This window comes from Plectropomus leopardus, chromosome 18, assembly GCF_026936395.1.
Source record: "Plectropomus leopardus strain MGB_pleo_1.0 chromosome 18, ASM2693639v1, whole genome shotgun sequence".
NCBI classification, from domain to species: Eukaryota; Metazoa; Chordata; class Actinopteri; order Perciformes; family Serranidae; genus Plectropomus; species Plectropomus leopardus.
In genome coordinates this window covers 4,730,301-4,752,366 of record NC_142193.1, presented here as the reverse complement: position 1 = coordinate 4,752,366, position 22,066 = coordinate 4,730,301, and the positions used below count along the sequence as shown (strand labels likewise).

General features: G+C 40.0%; 1 protein-coding gene across 1 annotated transcript; it reads right to left on the bottom strand.

Moving 5' to 3' along the window:
- Positions 1-338: 338 nt before the first annotated feature.
- LOC121956359 (retinoic acid receptor alpha-B-like) lies at positions 339-21,975 on the bottom strand. Its single transcript, XM_042504529.2, has 9 exons — positions 20,853-21,975; positions 8,962-9,116; positions 8,195-8,336; positions 6,664-6,824; positions 6,335-6,511; positions 5,988-6,192; positions 4,980-5,047; positions 4,429-4,519; positions 339-1,651 (listed from the first exon to the last, which is right to left on the bottom strand). The coding sequence occupies exons 1-9, from the start codon at positions 21,049-21,051 to the stop codon at positions 1,371-1,373; spliced, it is 1,479 nt and encodes a 492-aa protein (XP_042360463.1). The 5' UTR covers positions 21,052-21,975; the 3' UTR covers positions 339-1,370.
- Positions 21,976-22,066: the final 91 nt, after the last annotated feature.

Genomic DNA, 22,066 nt, shown 5'->3' with positions numbered 1-22,066 from the left:
TGGATGATCTAAATGACGATTAAGTCTAGTTTAGGTTTCATTCTCCAGCAAAAACAAAGAGCAAGATTTAGAAATACATAGAGGCAGGTCTCAAATCTTTGTTGAAGTATTGTTCAGGTTCTTCCTTCTTCTATTTTAAAGCCTTGTTCTGTTTTAAAGCCTTGTTTTGAGGTTCTATTTGCAAAGTGTCTGAAGGGTAAGCTTAAGGATTTTATTTGTAATACCCAAATGTATTTAAGGTTTTGCTTGGCATTTTGACTTGTAGAAGATATTTTAAATATCAAGAAAGATGGCATATTTCACAGTGTACACATTGTTTTTATCAAAGAACATGCATATTTTCAGGATAGAAGATGAAAGTCTCACTTTTTTATTGAACTCCTTGTATTTTTTTAATTTGCAATGAGTTTTACCTGACCATACATAGAAGACGACAACACTGAAAATGGACATTTGTACCTGACAGTAAGGACGCTGTAGTGAAACAAACAGTGGCACTATGTAAACATACTTAGAAGAAACAAAATATTAACAAACGGCCTGCCTGTACATCTTCGCCTGTCACCACGGACATCTCCATATCACCTTAATGACATTAAAATTCAGCAGAGCTCAAAAGCTCGTGTGCCACAGTGGGGGTTTGTCACCACATGGGGAAAGTTTTGTGAGCAGTGTGTTGTATGACTTTAAATGAAATGATGTTTCACAGTTTGTTGAAGTTGCTGAAGCTGCATCTGAAAACCGAACGAGGAGTAGTAATTGTTCCCTGCTGTGTCTTTGAGGGGATGGAAAGCAGAGGATTAAATGCAGTATGTGTGTGTGATGGGGTGATAATGGTGGACAGAGGATGAAAAAACAACTATTTACAGCTGAGGAAACGCAGTATATACACATGTACATTTAGGAAAATAACTTCTTGAAAATAACTTCTTATATAAGTCCGTCTCTGTCTTCTTTCACAGTCTTTTCTATGTACAATATATTACACAGTGATTTTGCATATTTTACATGACTTTTCTTAAAAGAAGAAATGTGTGATTAAAGAGGAATCCTCTTCGTCAGTCTGTACACATTTTATTATCTCCATAATCCTTCATTTAGGTTCACACAGTCTGCATATAATCAGCCTTTACGGCATCATAAAAAGGCATTTAATGTATAAAATCAACATATCTACCACCTAGATATTTGTCCTCCTTCCTGGCACACATAAATTAATACCACGGACAAAACATGTCGCCAGTGACCATTTTCTGGGTTCAAACATTCAGGCTTTTTGTCCTCCACATCATGTGTTATTAGCTGCAGTTTCTTTCTGCTTTCAGTCTGCTGTGTGGATGCTTTTCCGCTGAGCAGAGGTGTGTAGAACTTCAGGTGGAGGGGGAGGGAGAAGAGGGGGAGCAGGGCGCCGGACTCGGGCTGGGGCTATGAGAGGGAACGGATTTGGGCGACGGACTTGGATGACAGCTGCCGAGTTCTGATTCATCCTCTTCTCTGCCTCCTTTTTTTGCTTTTCCTCCTCCTCCTCCTCCCCCTTTCCCTCCCCCGGCTCCATGCCCCTCTAGTCCCTCCGAGTTCTCCAGCATCTCCTGGATGAGAGGAGGCATGGAGCCCGGTATTTCCATTTTCAGTGTGATCACTCGCTCTGCTCCTGAGAGAGAAAAGTGGAGAGAGAAAGTTCAGCAAAACAAAAAATGTAATAATGTAGGAACCTGGTGTGGATAATATGGCATGACTGTCATAATGGTATCAATGATGTGAAATTTACATTATACTAATTTTAAATGGACAAGTAGGCCTTCCACAATACCAGAAATTTTGTAGGCAATACAAATACTAGTGTAATCATGATTCTTGATACCTTATATGATACCATGTTAAAAACAAACAAAAAATAAAAACAGCAATTCTCTGTGCTTTGTATCATTCTGTGTCCCCTCTCCATACTCTGACATTTTTGCAGGTCGTGAGTTCTTTTTTTACTCCGCAGTGGTTTACAGAGTTTGAGTTGTGGGGTGGACAATTTATCACAGCTGATAAGATCAATAGATGAGAGGAGCAGCTGCTGCATAAGCGAGGGGGTGCAAACCTTTACACCCAGCTCAATCAACAGTCCAGTTTCACTTTCACTACATATGGTGTTCTGCTGCTCCGTCTGGGCCCAGAGTACACCTGCACTTCGGGAGTGTGGTGCAATAAATAACCAAACAGTATGTATATTCTAATGGCAATTCTAATGACAGTCCAGCTGTTTTAGTCATGGTGGGCCGCCACAAATATATGAATGTGTGGGAATCCCTGCTTCATCAGTGGACAAGCATAATCATCTGAACAGCAGTATGAACAAAATATGACTTTATCTCGTCATCCACATACATAAATGTATGACCAACATAGCATTATAATCAAGATCAAAATTCATCCAGCAGCGACATCATCGGTGATCAACTTTAACATCGTCCTACAAGAAGGACTGGATGCTCCCAATGGGCAGGCTGCCTCCTTTTCTGTGAGTTTAGAGGGGCTGAGGGGATGAGTGTTTGATCTGTATGTCTTGACTAAGGGGAACCTGAAGCAGCTGCCAGAGGGTAGATGATGGAGAGGTTGGGTGCTGTCAGACAGGCTGGAGTTTGCCCTCTTCACCACCTGACTGTAAGACAGGACATGAAAGGCTACTCTGCTGGACCTTTGTTGCTTGTATTCATTATTTTAGCCAGTGCATTCTTGGAGTCGACATTCGGACTTATCAATGTGAAACTTCAAGCCAATTGATCAAGAACTTGTTGGATTATGTCCAGAAGTTAAGTTTAATCAGTGTCTCAAAGGACTTCACGACCAGGGAGGTCAAAGGCAACTGGCCAATAGTAATCTTTCCCAAAGTAGCACTTTCATTGGGGGAGTTTACTGGCTGAGTAAAATACGTAACGATGATTTGTGAATTCAACTTCCTTAAAGCCTCTGGGAACTTAAATCACCAAAACTTTATTAATATGGTGTTGACTAATATGTAATAAAAAGCATTAAAAAATGATCAGACATAAGCCTAACCCATATTTGAAATATTGCCTTTTTCTTTTAGAGTTTCCTGAAGCTGAGCTGATTTGTGCATGGTTATACCCAATCCATATCCATAATATGGATAGAGCCAATCAAAAATTCAAAGTCAGGTGTCAGTTGATACTTATTTAACATGCCAAACTGAAATCCCTCGATGCTCCTTTTAATACTGTCGATGTAACGTCACCAGACGTGATGATGCCATGTCAAGACTTTAGCTAACGTAACATTATATATGCAGCTCACAGTGTTTGTGTCTGTTACCCGGCTTTTACCAGCATTACACAGATCCACACCAGAGAGTATGTGGCAAATGGGAAAGCAATAAAAAAATACTGATAACCCTTACAGAACCAAAATTTATCATTGCATTCATAGTTTTGATAACAAATGGGTGCATCTAAGCTTGTGTCCCATGTGCTATGTTATGCTAAATGTATGCTAATTATTGATAACATAGCATTTTGTAAACTCCCCACTCAGTGACATGAGTGAAATGTATTATTTTGAGAATCTTCTGATTCTGAAGGTTTAGAGGTTGTGTTCGGAAACACTCACTCTGAGTGCCGGAGCACAATCTGGTACAAACTGTCCCGTTCTTACTTTAGGAGCGCTGTTGGAATGTACCGTTCAGTTATCCAGAGCACGCACTTTCTGTCTGGGGACACGGAGCAGCAAAGAGTGAATGTGTAACAAACACTGGTTAACTTCTATATAACATGTACAGAGAGACAGTTTGGGCTTGAAATGTTGTACTTTTGTCACGATCGGCCCTCGGTGACTCCTGTGTGTCTGCGTGAGTGTGGTTTTTGTTTATTTTTTCCAGTCACTTTTGCGTGTTTCGTGTGTGCCTTTATTTGGTCCCGCCACTCCTTGTCTGCACTCCTTTACTCTACACCTGGTGACCCTCATCAATCAACGCACCTGTCTGCAATCAAGCCAGCTACCTACAAGAGAGCCAGCTCCACAATTATTCACTGCCAGATTCTTGCTGTACACTGTTTGTTGAGTGACATGTCCAGCTCAATTTTGATCTTTTCCACTTTTGCCCGCTTACCAATTCTTTTGTTGATCTTTTGTTTTTGTGATCCCTGCAAGCCACCCTGTCCAAACCTCAAGCTGAAGAAAACCTCAGTGACACAGATCAGCCCTCACCTCAGCCAGTCATCTTGTTAATCATTCACCTGCACGCTTCACTTTTTTACTTAACATCTGTCTGCTTTTGGCTTACTCACAAGTGTGGCTATTAGGACTAACCTTACCACCACTGCTCATGTGTGTGAGCAGAAGCCTGTAAATTATTACCAGGTACCAAGTAAATGATCACCATCATTGCGCGCGCGCATGTGTATGTGTGTGTGTGTCTCTCACCCTTCACACTGATACTCCTGAGGTCAGTAATCTTCATCAGTATTTTGGGGAACATACAAGGTTTCTCAGGCCTCCTTCTCCTCACATATATCTATGCACACACACAAAGACATGGATAAAAATAAATGTATTGTAATTTGTAATCTCAAACAAATGCACAACTCCCTCTGTTTTAGGAGCGTTTGCTTGTAGCTACATCGTGAGCTGTTTTACTGAGCCTTTTTAAGTCATGTAAAACAAAACTGTATATTTGAAATTTACACCTTCCCGTAAAAAACAAATTGGCTCAGTACTGACAAAAGGACTCAGACATTAATAGTTTAAGACTTTGTGGAAGTTGTTGGCAATAAGAAACATGTATGATTGATGCAGCTTTAACCTTAAACGCATGTGTTTCAGTCTTGTTAACCAAAGCCTTCACTGACCCGTTACACTCTGCTGTCTGTGTAAGTACATATCTTTGTTTTGGATCTTGAGGGTGTCTCACTCTGCAATAAAAACCCAAGTTTGTAACAGTGTCATGCTATAAGAATAATAAGTAGATGTCAAACCTTTAAGGCTTCAAGCATTGGTTCCTGAAGAATATCCACCTTCTCTGACTCCTCCAGATCCTGACGATCTGCACATGCACACACACACACACAAAGTTCACACAACACAAATGTGTAGAACCCCACTACACACGATCTCTTTATGTTTTTTTTACCACAGCACTAACACTTTAGCAGCACTATGTTCTTTTATTAACTATTTAATTTTATATACCTACAAAAGAACGTACTGTATGTCTCCAAGTTTAAATCCATGTCTATGAAAACATGGATGCTTCACACACATCTTCCCCACAGAAGCACAGACGATCTCTACAATCAGCACAGTTTTAAGGTGGACGACCGAGATTAGAGTCACCAAATCAGTATCTGACCAAATGTTGACAAGCTATGATGTTGAATAGCAGTCAGAAAAGTGTTTCTGCAATTCCCTCAAGGTGTTCTTTTTTATTTTTTGGCATTTAAACCTTTATTAGATAGGACAGATCGATAGCGTGAATAGGGCAGAGAGAGAGGGGACGATATGCAGCAAAGGGCCACGTGCAGGAGTGGAACCCGAGGCTGCTGCGGCAAGGACACTGCCTTCATCCATGAGGCCCCTGCTTTATCCACTCAGCCACTGGACACCCCCTTCAAGGTGTTCTTGAGATATTATGTTCACTAGACTGCGACAGAAGAGGTCAAAGTGACCCATGACCTTTGACTCAATGATGAATTGATTCAAATTTGGTGGTCAAAGGGGATGTTTGTGCCAAAGTTTAAAAAATTTCCCCCAAGGTGTTCTGGAGATTGTACTCGGGAGAATGAAATGGATGCAAGGTCAGGGTGACCTCGACCTTCAACCTCAAAAATCTAATCGGTTCATTCTTGAGTCCAAGTACACGTATTTAAAAAAAAAAATCATTTTGGGCATTCTTCAAACATGATATCATGAGAATCAGACAGACAAGATCACAGTGACCTTGACCTCTGCTGATGCGGAGCACTAAAAAATAAAAAATGCAGTACCTCCACAGAGCAGACAGATGGCGCTGAGTAATCCTGTCTCTGCATCATCCATCTCTAATGGGAGCAGCTGGTTGGCGAAGGAGAACACCAGGTCAGTGAGAGGTCCGAACCCGGCGTTGTGCATCTGGGTGCGGTTCAGAGTCAAACCATCGGAGAAGGTCATGGTGTCCTGGTCCGGAGTGTAGCGTGTGCAGATCCTTAGAATCTAGGGAAAGCGGAAGGGAAATACATTATTTAAAGGACTTTTTTTCACGTAACTGTACATTTGCCCATGTGTTGAAGATTTGTCTCTGTTTTGTGGAACTTGCTCTGAGTGTGTCTATGTGTGACATGAGTGATAAACTCACCAATATGTCGAGGCAGGCGGCTTTGAGCAGGGTGATCTGATCAGCGATGGTTAACGTTGTGAAACCAGGGAGCTGCTTGGCGAACTCCACTGTCTTTATAATGCATTTGGTGGACAATTCGCTGAACTTGTCCCAAAGACTGACATCCAGGGCGACGCGGTGCTCTGAGCTGTTGCTCTGCAGGGTAAGGAACACAGAAAGAGACATTTTTTCTCACAAAATGCCAAAGAGAACACCTTAAGAGCATCGGCTATACCTGTCTGTTGCACTTGTTTTTAGTCTTTTTTTATTAAAAGAAAAATAGAATCAGCCTGTTGGTGTGTGTGTACCGTGGTGTATTTTCCCAGCTGACAGAGGGAGGGAAATGTGTCCTGATGGGCCTGACGGACTCGTTCAATCATCTGCTCTGTGTCTGCTGACAGGACGTAGATCTCTGTCTCCACCTGCCGCTTCTCTTCCTTCTTTTTCTTCATTCTGTCATTTCGCACCACTGTCAGTGGGAGGAAAAATGGGAGGATTTAGCTCAAAAGTTTTAAGCAGGTGTTAACACTGACATCTTGAATAAAGCACACTGATTTTGAAATTCAGGGCCAATACCGTTTAAAATAACTATTTGGCCGACAGCCAATATAAATATTTTTGTTATTTGTTTTGTTTTTGTTGTTATATATCCCCCTATAAGCCCTTCATTACACTACCTTTGAATGGTGACTAATTCAATGATGCACATTTATGAAACAACCTTCAATATAACCTTTCAAGTGCAAAACATCAAAATAATGGCCATTTACTAACTGCAAAACATCAACAGAGTTCTCCTTCAAACAGCTGTATTTATTCATAACACCTGGAACACACTCAGAGTAAACCTTCAAGATTTTGAAAAGTCCATGTTATAGTGATGCAGGTTATTACACGTTAATAGTGGTGGTTTTGTGGAGCATGTGTCACCTGATGAAGGCCACCAGAGGGAGACAAATATCAAGGTTAAAACATCACTGTGTTGCGTGAGTAGAGCACTGAGCTGGAGCTGCAGTGCATCTGCTACAGTATAGAGGTCACACTATGCTCTGCTTTATTATTGCATGACGACAAAACAGCTTAAAAAATTAACAACATTAACCCTTTGCAGTTTAGAAGCTCATTCTTTTCCACACGTTACTCCACACAAACAGGAATGGCACTGCATCTATAGAGCAGTGGCTCCCTACTGGTCTAGCAACTGGGTCCAGATTTATCCTTGTTCATTAGTTCAAGGTCCGTACATAAAAGATATTAAAGCATATTCAGTTTAATTTGACAAAATGTAAATGACATATGGGCTTAAAACAGAATGAAATAAAACATATTGCAAGAGTAAAGTGCAATTAGGTAACACCAGGGGTGTTTCTTGGATTTGGTGGCTTAGCAAAGAAAGAAAGAAAAATTAAAATAATTTTACAAGTAACAATATGTTACTCTTTTTTTTCTTAAAATTTTTGGTGATTATAAGAATTTTTTGCAATTTTTTGCAACTACATTTTGGCGATTTAAAAGAAAAATCAAATTTTTACTTTAAAAAAATGGCAGTTTTTTTTTCTTTCAAGCTTTTGGGCAATTTCTTTTTTTTATGCTTTGGTGATTTTTTTTTATTGCCTAATTTATTTTTCTCAATGGCAGTGGGCAAAGAAATAGTTACAGTTCTCAAAAAACTATGACAAAAAACTACAGCAAGAAACCAAAACTCTGCAAATTCACTGTACTTCAAACTAAAGTGTGTTTTTTCCCAACTTGATATGGTTGCAGTCCTTTCAAAATGGACCCGTGACCCATGTTTGGACCTGTGACCCACCAGTAAACACTGCTATAGAGTATACTCACACTCCTTGGACATTCCGACTTCTAGGCATTTCTGCAGTCGACAGGACTGACACCGGTTCCTCGTCACCTTGTTTATGACACAGACTTTGTCTCGGTGGCACGTGTACACCATGTTCTTCTGGATGCTCCTCCGAAAAAAACCCTGACACAGAAAAGATGGAGGCAAGAGAAAAGAATACAACAGCATTGTCAAAATTTGGAAGTGCTACTTTGTAAACCAGGGTTTGGGGTATAACCTAAACAAGGCTAAAATTGGTCCCAGGTTGGTGATTGGTGGAACAGGACATGAACTTGAACACGAGCATGCAAAAACACACACAGATATCAAAGTCGATACTAACTGCATGCACAGATTAGTTGTGTGCGTGTGTGTATGTGTGGGTGTAGGATTAGATGACGCAAAGAGGCTTACAGATCCTAAGGGAGGTGCAAAGGTCGTGACCTCTTCGCTTACACATTATGCAAATACTCAGTCGTCTCACGTTAGTATTTTTCATTCAGGTTTTCCGGTTGTAACTTGTTCGTATACATGATCAAGTTATCCAGAATGAATGCTGTAGCGCAGTGGTTCTCAACTTTTTCAATAATTTACCGCCCTTAAATATTTTTTAGCCATCTGACCAAGCATATTATTTTGGTAGATCTCATGCGCACCATGCAGTGCTCCAGGGTACTTCTAGGATACACATACCAATTCATGACAAACACTGATATGTTGTGCGTCATGTCTTTGTAAGTTGAGCTCACTCATATGTTTTGCTGCGTACCTTGCAACCCTCGCAGGCACTGACTCCATAATGGTATCCTGAAGATTTGTCCTGACATACGAAGCAGGGCTTGTAGACACGGGGCGGAGGTGGAGGCGAGGGAGGGCTGGGGACAAGCAGATCCTCTCCTGAACTCGTGCTCTCAGTCTCTATAGCTGCAGGAGGAGGCAGACGGAGGAAAACCACACTTACATTTAGTCAGAATGCAATTAAGGTGCATTTCTGGTACCCATCACATACTATCGGGCCAATACTGACTCATATAGCTGAATTGGGTATAAGCGACAACAAGACTTATCTACTCAATTCTTTTGATTTTATTGGAATCTAAATTCTATTTTGCACAGAACTTTGAGAGGAAATTCCAAAATCTTTTTCATTTTAACAGTTTATTCTAAAAGTTTAATATTTATCAAGTTCAACACGGACTTCAAAACTGTTTTCAAATGCGAAAAAACTGAATCATAATCGTGATTAAAACATTTTAAAAAATAATCGTTAGACAGCCCTGATTTAATTCTTTTTTACCACTCGCCCGAGAAGCGGGGCACACTGGCCAGGTCGCCGGACTACCACAGGGCTGACACACATTAGACAACCATTCACATTAACATTCACACATACAAGTTATCTTGAGTCACCAATTCACCTGCATGTCTGTGGACTTTGCATGCGTGTGGCTGCTAAAGGACCAAAAAGCAGGAAAAAAACACATAAAATGAGAAAACCCTTTGAAACACGGAGAGAACAACTCCTCGCCTCAGTCAGTTGGCAGGTTCAAACCTGGAACCCTCTTGAGGTGACAGTGCTATCCATCTTTAGGACTGTACCCAGCCCTGAATTATGTCAGTCGATTTTGGCAGTTCAATGCCTATATTTGACAATTCCTTTTCTTTCCATACAAAGTTTTAAAGTTTGAATGTGTAATAGAGTAAACGAGCTAACAATGGATCACAAATGCACAACAACATACATTTTGCTGACACTAGATCATACTAAAGCCAGACACTGTATCATTTTAATTTGCTATGAGCTGTAAATTCACCACTTCTTCCCCTTACAGCACAGTCTGTCTCTACCCCTATGCCGCTGTGTGCATATCCACAGCTGCTTTTGTCAAAGAGTAGTTTGAAGGTCTGGAGCACTCACTCCGCAGCAAAATCTGGGGACCAAAACGTCCCCAGAAGTACACTGCACAGCACACTGAATTGCAAAAAAAAAGAAAAAAAAACTGCTAGAGTTAAGGTAATTGGGGGGGTCTCCAACTGATGATTCAAATCTCCAACTTTTCAGGGGCAGCCCTATTCAGCCTCACAGAAAATTTCATTGCATTGAAGCCTGAAGCAGCCCTACTGTCTAAAGACGGGTTTCAATTACAGATCTGCGCAAAACTTGAGAGATATTTTAAAAATTTCGAGAAAACACAATTGAGAGATGACTGCGTTTCCATTGAGTGACGTTCTGTGACTTCTGCTCTTGTGATAACATTTCAAGAAGCATGGTGACGGATGCTCAAAATATTAGCAGGTTGATTTTCATTGCAGTCACCGTACAGGCCGTCATTCCTTTATTTAGCCATAATTTCCAATTGAAAGCAAGGTAGGCATGATATGAGAGCAAAAACGGAAAGGCGAGCCCCTTATACATGGGAGCAGCCACATATAAAGGATTTCTGGGAGGTGATAGTCCATGATTTCACAGAGGAATTGTGGATTCAAAACTTCCAGATGATCCGCTTATATTTTAAAGAGTTATGTGATGCAATAACACCTCTTGTAGCTCCTGCTGCATCATGAGGGAGGCACTTCCTACAAGCACATAGCCATAGCATCATGAGACCTAGAAAAGCAGAAAAAAAAAATGTTTCCATTGCAGTCTTGGGAAATATGGCCTAGCCTAAAATACCACCTCATGTGAGCGTTATATATATATATATTGCAATGCATTTTCAATTTGCACAAATGAAGGGTGAACAGAAACCTGCCTTATGTTGAGATTTGTTTTAACAGCTGGATCAACCAACAGCTCCAGGTGAAGTAGGGAATGCTTTATCTCCTATGAAATAAGTTACGTTGCACTTCATTTCTACTGGGGGCCACAGTTTTTGTTTTAAATTCCTGTATTGAACAAATTGTACTCCATAGCGTGTTGGCATAATGTTGTGTCATTAAACTCTAATCCAATCTAAACTCTAATCTCTTAATCACATATTGCTTTGGTGAGGTGAACATCAAGGTTACAATCTGGTCAGTCTGGACGGGGAATTTGTGCCCACTGGCAGTGAAAGCAACTACAGTGGTCAGATTATGCCTTTTCAAAAGGATTTCGTTTGTATTCTGTTATTTTGTTGTCCTGCTCCTCACGTCAGTTCAAGCAACGGTAAAGGAGTCAGCTGCACATCAGCAGCTATGTGCTGAGTGAACCATAACATCCCATTTCTGCGTCTGGGCTTATTTTGTCAAAGTGGTTGTTTTATTTTTGTTCAGAGACCTGGCAAAGACACACTGTGACCCAATTTAAGGTCCTGACCCTTCAGATTAAGATACCAGGAACAGCCACAACTCTCTCTTTCACTCTGCCTGCTCTAACCTCTAACCTAACAACCACACACACACACTTCTCCCCTCCCCCCAGTAGCCATACCAGACATTCCACTATGGAGGAGATGCAACTCCCCTCTGCTGGTCTGCTCTGTTTACATAGAGAGGGAGAGAGAAATGAAGAAAGATCCTCCTCCTCCTCCTCCTCCTCAGCCACCATACCATCCCTCCATCTTCCCTCCTCTTTATCTCCCCTCTATTTGTCTTTGCTCTTCTCTCACTGACACGCTAGCCAGCAGTTCCCCTCAGCGCTGTCTGACCTCTTTTAAACCTCTCTCTCCTCTTCGCCTCAAATTTCCAAGTGACGCTCTGTGTGTTTGGTAATCTCTTCTTATTATTTCCCACTTCTGCTTTAGTGGGGCAGGAAATGACGCAGTCGACAGCATGTCATAACAGTACGTCAAGCTTTTAGCTGGAGGTTTGGATTCAGAGAAAGACTTATTATTGTTGAGATGAGATCTTTAACAGAGAAGAATATTGGTGACTCATCTTTGTGCCTCAGGAGGATCGTATCCTTACATTTTTATTGGATAAAGATGATAGCATTAACAAATGATTGTTGGCTTCTTCCTAGCTTGCAATAACAAACAAAAATGAATTAATACATTAATCTCAGTAGTTGTATCCTATCATCATAAAAAATATACTATGCAGTAGGGGTCGACAGATTATTGGCCTGGCCGATTTATTGGGGTCAGTGTTTGGCATTTTGCCGATTATCTGTATTGATGTTTTATTCTCGTGATCATCAATAAAATTTATGGATGAAAAAGTGTGCGTGTTACACTCAACCAACACCAGGGAAGGCAGTCTGCAATACATGCAAACAAAGTGTCAGCATGGGAGGAACTTTTACTTTATTAAACCAAAATAACACTCCACTTGGTAGCGATGGATGTTCAAAACATTAGCAGGTTTATTTCTATTGCAGCCTCCGCACTAGCCGTCATTATTTCCAACTGAAGGTGCGGCAGGCGTGTTATGGAGCGACAATGGAAAGGCAAGTCCTTTACATGTGTGAGCGGCCACGTATGAGGGATTGCTGGGTGGTGATAGTCCACGATTTCACAGAGGAATTGTGAATTCAAAACTTCCAGATGATCCACTCATCTTTTAGTCTTAGTCTAAGAGACTTTTAGTCTAAGAGTTATGTGATGTAATAACAGCTCTTGTAGCGCCTGCTGCATCATGAGGGAGCCAGTTCCTACTGATGAGCACATAGATGGCATCATGAGACCTGGAAAAGTGTTTCAATTGCAGTTTTGGATAATATAGCTTTTCTGAATCGCCTGACATACCACCTCATGCGAGCGTAAAAGCTTTTTTGCGATAAATGGGAGGGGTTTTTTTTGGGGTTTTTTTCAAAACGGACATGTTTCCATTAGGTGTATTGTGTATTTGCAATTTCAATTTGCGCAATTTGAGGGTTAATGGAAACCTGCCTACTGCTGCAGATTTTTTTTGTGTCTTCTCAGTGATAAATTATTTAAAAATGCTTTGGCTTGTCAGTGTTTAGAGTAAAAGTTTCAGTTTCAGTGTACTGTAAATATTAACAACACATTATTTACATACATTAATTATAAGCTTGGCGTTTACCCTGGTCTGAGCTACAAATAATGCATGGTTTCAGCCTCTCTGGAGCATCCCTGCTCCCGGGTAAAGCAGCCAGTTTGTGTCCTTGGGTCAGCTGAGTTAAAATCCAATAGTGACAATGTTAAATGTTAGCCAGTGTTGGGGTAAGTCGTTTTCCAAATCTGATTTAAAATACTGCTAAATGGTCTCCTCAGGCGGTCCTGGCTATATGCCAGCAAACAGTTCCTGAATAGAGAGCATGCTCTATGCGCTGTGAAACCAGCCCCTAATCACAGTATTTCATCCCCCTCGCCGGATAGGTAACAGGAGGTAGATGTAAATTGTAACACATGATTTTTAGAGGGGAAAAAAAGGGTAATGACCAACTTGGCAAGAAATGTCCCAAAAATTGCAAGAAATTAGTAAAAGGTGGCAAGAAAATTACCTGAAAATTGGGCTTTAAAAAAGGTGGGAGAATGACTGGAAAATTTTTAAAAAAATGTCGAGAAAACTATGTTTATAATAATTATTATACCGTATTCAATATTATGTTGCAAAAAAAATTCCTGCACTTTTTGCAGGACATTTTCTTGTTTGTTTTTTACTTTTCTGTTTTTAATTATTCTCATGTTATTTTCTTGCAACATTTGACTAATTTCTGGCTCTTTTTTTTCCCTTTTTGGAGCACATGTTGTTTAGTTGTTTATTGCCTTCTCCCCATGTTTAAAAAAATCAACATAGTTTGCTCTGGTTTCGAAGGGTTAACCATAATGTATGCAGTTTTATTATAATATCAATATTAATATATACCAAGATACCATATGTTTATAGGGGAATGTGTAGTCCAATTAGAGACCAATTATGGGTAACATAACCAGATGGGAGTGTCTTTGTGATTAATCAAGTAACATTTGACGAATTGTGGTATTTTATCACACTGATGCAATAATCCTGTAAATCCAATATTATCAAAAAGCAGTGACAGTTCATTGATTTGCTCACACTGGCCCTAATGTGACCAGAGATGTTAAAGAGATAGCTACCACGGAACAAACCAGGGCTTCTCAATGTCCGGACCAAGGTCCACGTCTGGACTGAACGATAAGCCAGAATTTTAAGTGGTTGTTTTGTGTGCTTTCTACAGCTGAGGGAAGAAAATCTACTCTATAACACCACTGTCAATCAATCTCCAGCGATCTCAGTGTTTCTGTACCTACGATACAATCAGTGATGGATTTTTTTCCAGTACGACCATCAGCTGACTGCATCCCGCCAGTTTCTGGAGACACATTCTCCCACTTAAACATTCATTATAAAACATTTTAGCTTATCAGCTCCATGATTTTGAGCCAGGGTCTGTGTTTTTATTAAGTAGCCAAAGAAGAATAATGTGTGCAACATTTAGAAGGCCACTGGAATGGCCTTCTAAATGTTGTCAGATACATATTTAATCAACCCTGCGTACCTTCTGCTGCTAAGTTTACAATTTCTAAACTATGTGTACTGAGCATCTTTGCAAGGGATGCAGCAAATGTGCAATCCTGGGCTGATAACCAATACTGATGTTTGTTGTTGTTGTTTTTGTTTATTTTGATTTTTTGTAATGTTTCCCCTTTTTGTGCCACGTAAAAAAATCACTATGAAAAAATAACTGAACTGTTTACAGTCATTCAGTTCTTCAATACATGAGCAATAGGCAACAAAACCTGTTCATACAAATTTATGAAATATGAAAAACACCTTTAAAAAACAACTACTTCAAAAGCCTTTATATGTGTGTATATATATATATATATATATATATATATATATATATATATATATATATATATATTATAGTTCCCTGTCTAATATCTATTTTACATTGCTGTGAAAACATTAACATTTTTTTCCCTTCGAACAGCTGTATTTATTTGCCAAGAAACCTTCAACTAATACTCATCTTTACAAAACAGATTAGTTCAATTGCTTGAACGCATCATAACATAACTCAGTGCAACCTCCGTTAGCTGTTGGTTCTGGCTATCGGCTGCTAATAGGTAATGTGAAGCAGCTCTCCTCTTGCTGATTTCAGCACAGATTTGTTGTTCAATTTAGCATTATCAGTGTAAAATAATAAGGTGCGTACTGACACTTCTATAGTCGGAACATTTACATGATGTTTTACAAGTTGAATTATTGTGTTAGTCTGACAAAAACTGTTTTTTTGTTTGTTTTTCAAAATGCATATAAACATTTGAATTTGTACCAAGTCCAATTTCTGAGTTGTAAGAACACACCTAGACAATGCTGCTGGGGATCGATTTACTCTTTCATGTATACGCCTCAAGCAGACCTGAACTGGCTTTGACGTTCATGCTCCACAGTTCCCGCGTTGAACTTTGAAACGGAAGTCGAATAGCATAACTTCGTAGACTAAAGCCGGGAAAAACAAAAGAAGAAGAAGGGAAGGAAACAAAAAAAGACTAAGGTACCAAGTAAAGTGCAGAGTACATACAAAATGTACAGCACCGAAAAGTTATCCATGTTTTCACCATTCGACATGCAACCTGTTTGCTGCTTGCTAACTTGTTCAGTATGTGACATAATAGGTAATCCGGAAGATGGTCCAGTAGCAACCAGCTGAAAGAGGGCATATCACTACCTGCCTTGGAGGAGTTTTACTGACATACTTTTGTCAGTAAATCGATTCTCCCCCGGTGCTTGTATACTGGGACAAGGACAGTAGTCCAGTTAAATGGCCTTATGGAACTATAAACATAGCTCAACTTAACTGTGCATATAAACATACTGAATGAGTTAACTATGGTCTCTTGCCATGAAGGCATTCTAGGGAAACAATTTGTCCCGTTTGTCCCCTGGACAATGGGACCTGCTTTTCAGCCTATGCAAAAATTATGTGAGACAACAGAAAAAAAACATTGACCACTGCCATCAGCAAATGTCATCTTATTTGCCTTATGGCCGTCAACACGGAAATTATTGTCTGATATCTATGTGAATCTCTTATCTTTGGCACAAAAATGTCACTCGGGGTAAATTTCTATCTTGTGAAATTTTGTAGCTTGAGTGTCATCTGAGCAGCTGTGTCATTTAGATAAACATAAATTGCATGAATTGCATTGGTGTGGCGGCTCAAAGAAATGTCATAGGAACATCCTGAATTTGTAAATATAAATTAGAGAAACCCATGCAACTAGTGTCGTTTTGACAGTCTTGCAAGTCACGTGACAGGAAAATGCAAAGTAAACCAAGATAAAAACAACCGACTTGAGCTCTACAGAGCTGTTCATATTGAAGCTGTATTGAAGTAAGCCTAATGCTAGCACTCTGTGCACACTCCAAGACAGAAATCTGTATAATAGCAGTCAAGGTTAACATTGTTCTTTCCCTCTTTTATTCTATCTCTAAAGTAAACAAAAGATGTGACACAAGAGAACACATTTCAACACAGTCAAATACAGACAAAGACATGTCATGCCTAAGGACTCTGACTAGAACAAATGAATTAATAACCAGCTTTCCACTGCCTCTCTGTTAGCATTCATCTGCTAGTAGTGCAATCCCAAACACACACATACAGAGATAAAGCCATCTGAAAACACTGACAAACAACCATCCACCTCCTCCCATTTTCACACACTCACACTCAGGTCAAACTTGGTCAGTACACACTCACATTCCCAGACAAACTGTGAGTGTGAGTCAATGTGTGTGTGTGTGTGTGTGTGTGTGTGTGTGTGTGTATCCAACAGAGAGAAAAGAGAGGTCATTCAGTGCAGAGAAATGATGACTGGGCAGCTGACACAGGAAAGAAAGAGGCAGATAGAAGGAGAAATAAAGAGAGGGAGAGATGTAGGTCACTTCCCAATTGTCAGTGAGTCATTGCGCTGGATCACACCCAACCACACACACACACACACACACACACATACGCACACACACACACAGAGTGAACCACTATCCCCAGGCCATTGCTTACATGTAGCTGGAGCAGTCACTAAATGTGCGTGCCTGCCTGCATCTGTGTACGGCCTTTGACCTTTGAACCTGTTTGACGCTCTTCATTCCAGTCACGCACAAAGACCCCCCCCCCAAACACACACTAAGGATAATCCTTCTTGTCTTTACAACCAAATTTACGAGCACTCCCCTCTCGCCTCTATATGTCTCTCTTTCCTTGTGTTTCTCAGCGGCCGAGTTGAGCACTTTGCGCTCTCTGTCTTCATGACTTAACTCGGTTGTGCAAGGCCCATGTCGCAGTGACATCACCATGTCATCACCCTTGGGTAACTGTCTGACTCTGAGGCAGACTGTCTCTAACATGCGACACTGTGCTGGGCCGGCACTGTCAACTCAGAGCAAGAAGGTCTTGTGTTTCTGTGTTTATGTGTGTTACTCTTGTGAAAGACGGGCATTGCCTCTTAGCCGATGCATGCTGATGTTAAGCAGGTATAGAAAATAACTGGATGGAAAATTTTCACATCAAGGCTACGTATCAAACCTCAAAATAAAAAAAAAAAACCCTCTAAAAATCCTCCAATTGAATGTATTGTATATTTCTATGTTTATACATCTGTTTATTTTTCATGTTTTTCTTTTTTGTTTTGTTTGGTTTCTTGCTTTTTATTTATTTATTTACCTATTCATTTTTCTCTTTTTTATGTATCTGTATCACCTTTATCATTTGTATACTGCATTTTTACTTGAATTTTTTTCTTGACCTATGCTTTTTTTTATATGTTCAGTTTGTCAATTAAAAAGAAAAAATTAACATACAAAAATGTCCTCAAGCAGCCTGCATCAGGTCAAGTACTGACCGTCTGGTGTTGTTCACTCATTCGCTCATCAAATAGTTCCTGACTGAAATAATCATTTTACCACTTTTAGTGTTTTATTTCATTTTGTAAAATGTCTTCTACAGTTTGTGATGAGGCAACAGTTTGGCATCCTTTATTAAAATGAGCAAGGGCCATTTTCGATAAACATTTGCAAACATAAGCTTTCTAATGATATTGGTATTGTTTATTTTCTCAAAATATTAAACAAAATGTGTCACATTACATCATGACTATCACCCTGCCATGATTTTGAAGAAAAGGCCATTAAAGCGCACAGTAAATCAAAGTTCCTCTTACAAGCAGGGACTTTTGCAGCGCTGATTTATCTCAGCTCCCATGCAACCCGCAGCATACATCGTTCAGAACAAGCACTGGAAAACTGACTGACTACAATCATGAATTGTGACTTATAAGAATAACAGCTCTTCCCACCATGGCCGCAAAGATACACAACAGAGCAAATTGGCCTCCCAAATTGGGATCACGTGTTGTTTACCATGAAAAGCTTTTATTTTGCACCCAGCGAGGACACTAAAACAAGCATACCTAACTAAATGGTGCAGGAAGATGTGAAAATATTGCTTTCATCACAATAACAGTAGTCTGTTTGATCAATAAAGTTAGCAAACATGAACAATGGGATTATGGTATGAAAATATTGCGGTGTAACAGTATTACAGAATTGTTATTATTATCTGTTATAATGAGCCTGAAAGGAATTGAAAGTGACATTGTTTTTTAGATAAAAAATGTATTGCTATAATCCAAACTTGAAACATTTTTTTAAATGAAAGTTATGTGTAAAATTTCTTTGGAAAATAACTTAAAAAACTAAAGTTGAGTTTTTCCAGTGCCATGGATTTTACATGACAATATTCACAGCTCTTATTATAATAGATGCATGGACACATATAATGAGGGCCCAAAATGACCACAAATCAAGATGTTAGCATGAATCCGTTTATCTAGAAATGAGCGCACCATGTATCGTAAAACATATCCTTATAGAACCCATACCAAAACTTTCTACTAATAGTATAGTATCATTTTGCTAATAGTATTTTCAAACTTCCTAATGATACCCAACATGATACAATTAGCGAAAAATGTGTAAAACCCAGGAAATGTTCACCACATGGAAAATGATGACCAAAAATTTGATGACCAAATAATTACACTTACTAGTATTTTTAATGTTACTATGTGATTTATTAGCATCTGCGTGAATATATTATAATATTTCTTTGTTGGTATTAACCCCCTATCCTCTGCACTCATTTTCACAACAAACTGTCTTATAGACTAACAAAACAAAAAATGCTTATATTAACAATAATTTGGAAGGTTCCATAATCATCTAAAAAATGATTTAATGACCATAAACTATACAATGATTATTAGCAATATTATTTCACATAGGAGTGGTATTCTTGTGGGAGAGTATGGTTAAATTAATTATACAGAACACCTGTTTTACTCTGTATTTCACATGGCATTTATACATTATTGCACAAAGTAACTTACAGAACCTGTGACACATTGAAAACCCTTTTCTGGTTGCAACTAACCATATTAATTATTTATCATCATGATGATTATTTTTCAATTAATTTCCTAACTCACTGGTCTGAACGGTCAGAAATTAAATCTAAGAGGATGTTTTCAGAAATTATTTTATCTAACCAAGTCTAAAGCCCATCAACTATCAGTTTGCAGTCACATAAAATAAATAAATGCAGAAAACCCTATAAGTTCGAGGAACTGAAAACTAAGTAGTGTTTAGAAGTTTCGCTTGAAAATTCATGGATAATTAAAATTTTCTGTAAATCTACTAATTTATTAATCATCTAAATGTTTCAGCTCTACATCATTTATACATTAAAAACATCTCTATGCTGACAAACTGGAAACATTTTCACCCACTGAGAAGCACTGAGCTTCAGGTCAGGATGGGCTAGATTTGTCAAATGCGTGCAGGCAGCTGCTGACCTACTAAGGTCATCCCAGTCTTTCCATGGAAACACAAACCAAACCCTGAAATTGCGTGATTCACAGTGCACACACACAGCTACAAAGCAAGGCTGCAAACTGTAAGCACTTTCCTTAATTGATTAATCGGTAAAATTTAAAGAGCAATCAATAAATTGTTATTTGAAGAAAAAAAAAACACACATAAAAACTTTGCTTATTTTAAACAATACCGAATGCATTTTATCCTCAGTCAAGGCTCACAGCAACATATTGCATATATTTTGACAGCATTTCATAGCCTATCAATTACATTTCACTTGTTCAATTAAATTTTTAACGGTCAATTGATTAATCATTAGTTGATTGTTATCATCTCTACTGCAGAGTTTAAGTCTCACCATACGTTTTTGACTAATATGGACCACCTCAGACTGAATGTAGCATTTGTCAGATATTAGGGGATTTATATAATGGTCATAAAAAGAGGAACTGTTTTGGTGACAGTAATAAGCTCATAAATGCTGTAAGGAACTACAGTGTGTAAGACAGGAAGCATGCTGAGCAGGCTAGTAAAGCCAAAGTGAATGACAGCACATGTAAAGCACAGTGGTGTGTTCATTTCAAATATATTTAATAGGGGTGCTAAAAAGGAGGCTGTGGGGCACCTGATACTAGAAGAAGGCGCTGGCATGTGTCCCAGTTGAAACCGGTGAACTCATGCATTCATCCCCTCGAGCTGACAGCAGATACCAAAGCACAAGCAAAGGGTTTTACACCGGCACCCCTTGTCATTTCAGATTAAACAACAACAAATCAACAGTTCAACAAATTAAACTGCCCACACTGACTAACGGGATCTGTACCCTGCAGGTATTTTCTTTAGAAATAGTTTTTCATTGGGACTCACAGTGGCTGGATCCGCTCCAGTGTCTCACGGTCACCAGGGATCCTCCGAACGGACGCTGGAGTCCTCCTACCCCGGACAGGAGTCCCTTCTCCTGCCCGAGCCCCGGGGGTCTGTGGTAGTAGTCCATGCTGAGGAAAGAGCCCGGGCTGGGGCTGCTGGGGCTGGGGCTGAGACCCACAACATCCACGCTTTCGTACATCCCGCGAGAATCGCGAGCAGCCTTTGATCTCTTTGTACCGAATAGAGGAGAAAAAAAAGATCAAAGTGTCCTGGACGGCGGAGAGAGAAAGAGGAAGGGAGGGAGGTAAGAGTTCACATCTTCATGACAGACTGATGGGAGGAGGAGGAGGAGGAGGAGGAGGAGGAAGAGGAGCAGGAGGAGGAGAGAAAGGGGATGAGCGGTCCCGGTGACCTTTCAGCCCTTGGAGAAGTTTACTGTCAAACTTTGGCGTCCGTTATGTCGCTTTTGCACGAGCGAAGGCGACAAAAAGCGTTCAGCCTTAATGCTGCAAGTGCCAATTTAAATGTGCTAGTGGAGTCACTTTAAAATACTAAAAAGAGTAAAAGTCAAACTGTAACGACACACATGTGGCGTGTATTATCTTCATAGTTTATTATATCGTCTACTTCCACCGTCGGATACTACGTCGCTATCGTTAGCAGTGTTTTCGCTGTTTTCAAAGTAACGTTAGCTAAAATGATATTATGTAACGATCATATAAGCTCTGTAGCAAGCCGCGCGCACAGTGTATTTAATGGACAGACTGCTCCGTAATGTCATGCTGTTTGTCCTTATATCCCTGCATGCTGTCAATGACTGTTCTTCACCGGAAAGTCAAAAAAAGGTCCAGTCGGTGCTCCGTCCGCTCCAGTTCACAGACACACGGCAGCAAAACGCAGCCGCGACACATTCATGCTAAAAACGAGCTGTCACGAGTGTGAACTTGCAGCTAATGTCCGAGTAGAGCGATATCCGGAGGTAAAACTGGCGGCGGTGAGGTAGGTCAACGAGGAGATATCCGAGGCAGTTTGCGCAGCTCTTGTTGCTGTTGTGGAGGTCCGGCAGAGGTACGGGCAGCGGTGTCCTGTGGTCCCCTCGCCTCTGTACCCGACGGCCCCTCTCTCTCTCTCTCTCTCTCTCGCTCCAGTTTGATGAGTGACACCAGCTGCGCACGAGCTCCACCTATCTGCCCTGCGCGTGCCTTCAAAATGCT

What these genes read in the sequence shown, in the direction of transcription:
- LOC121956359 (XM_042504529.2), bottom strand. Translation starts at nt 21,051, where the DNA reads ATGTACGAAAGCGTGGATGTTGTGGGTCTCAGCCCCAGCCCCAGCAGC. An exon ending in CTGGAGCGGATCCAGCCACT is followed by an intron (nt 9,117 to 20,852) that starts GTGAGTCCCAAT and finishes CTCCTCCTGCAG; the next exon opens with CTATAGAGACTGAGAGCACG. An exon ending in CATCTGTCTGCTCTGTGGAG is followed by an intron (nt 5,048 to 5,987) that starts GTACTGCATTTT and finishes GTGCATGTGCAG; the next exon opens with ATCGTCAGGATCTGGAGGAG.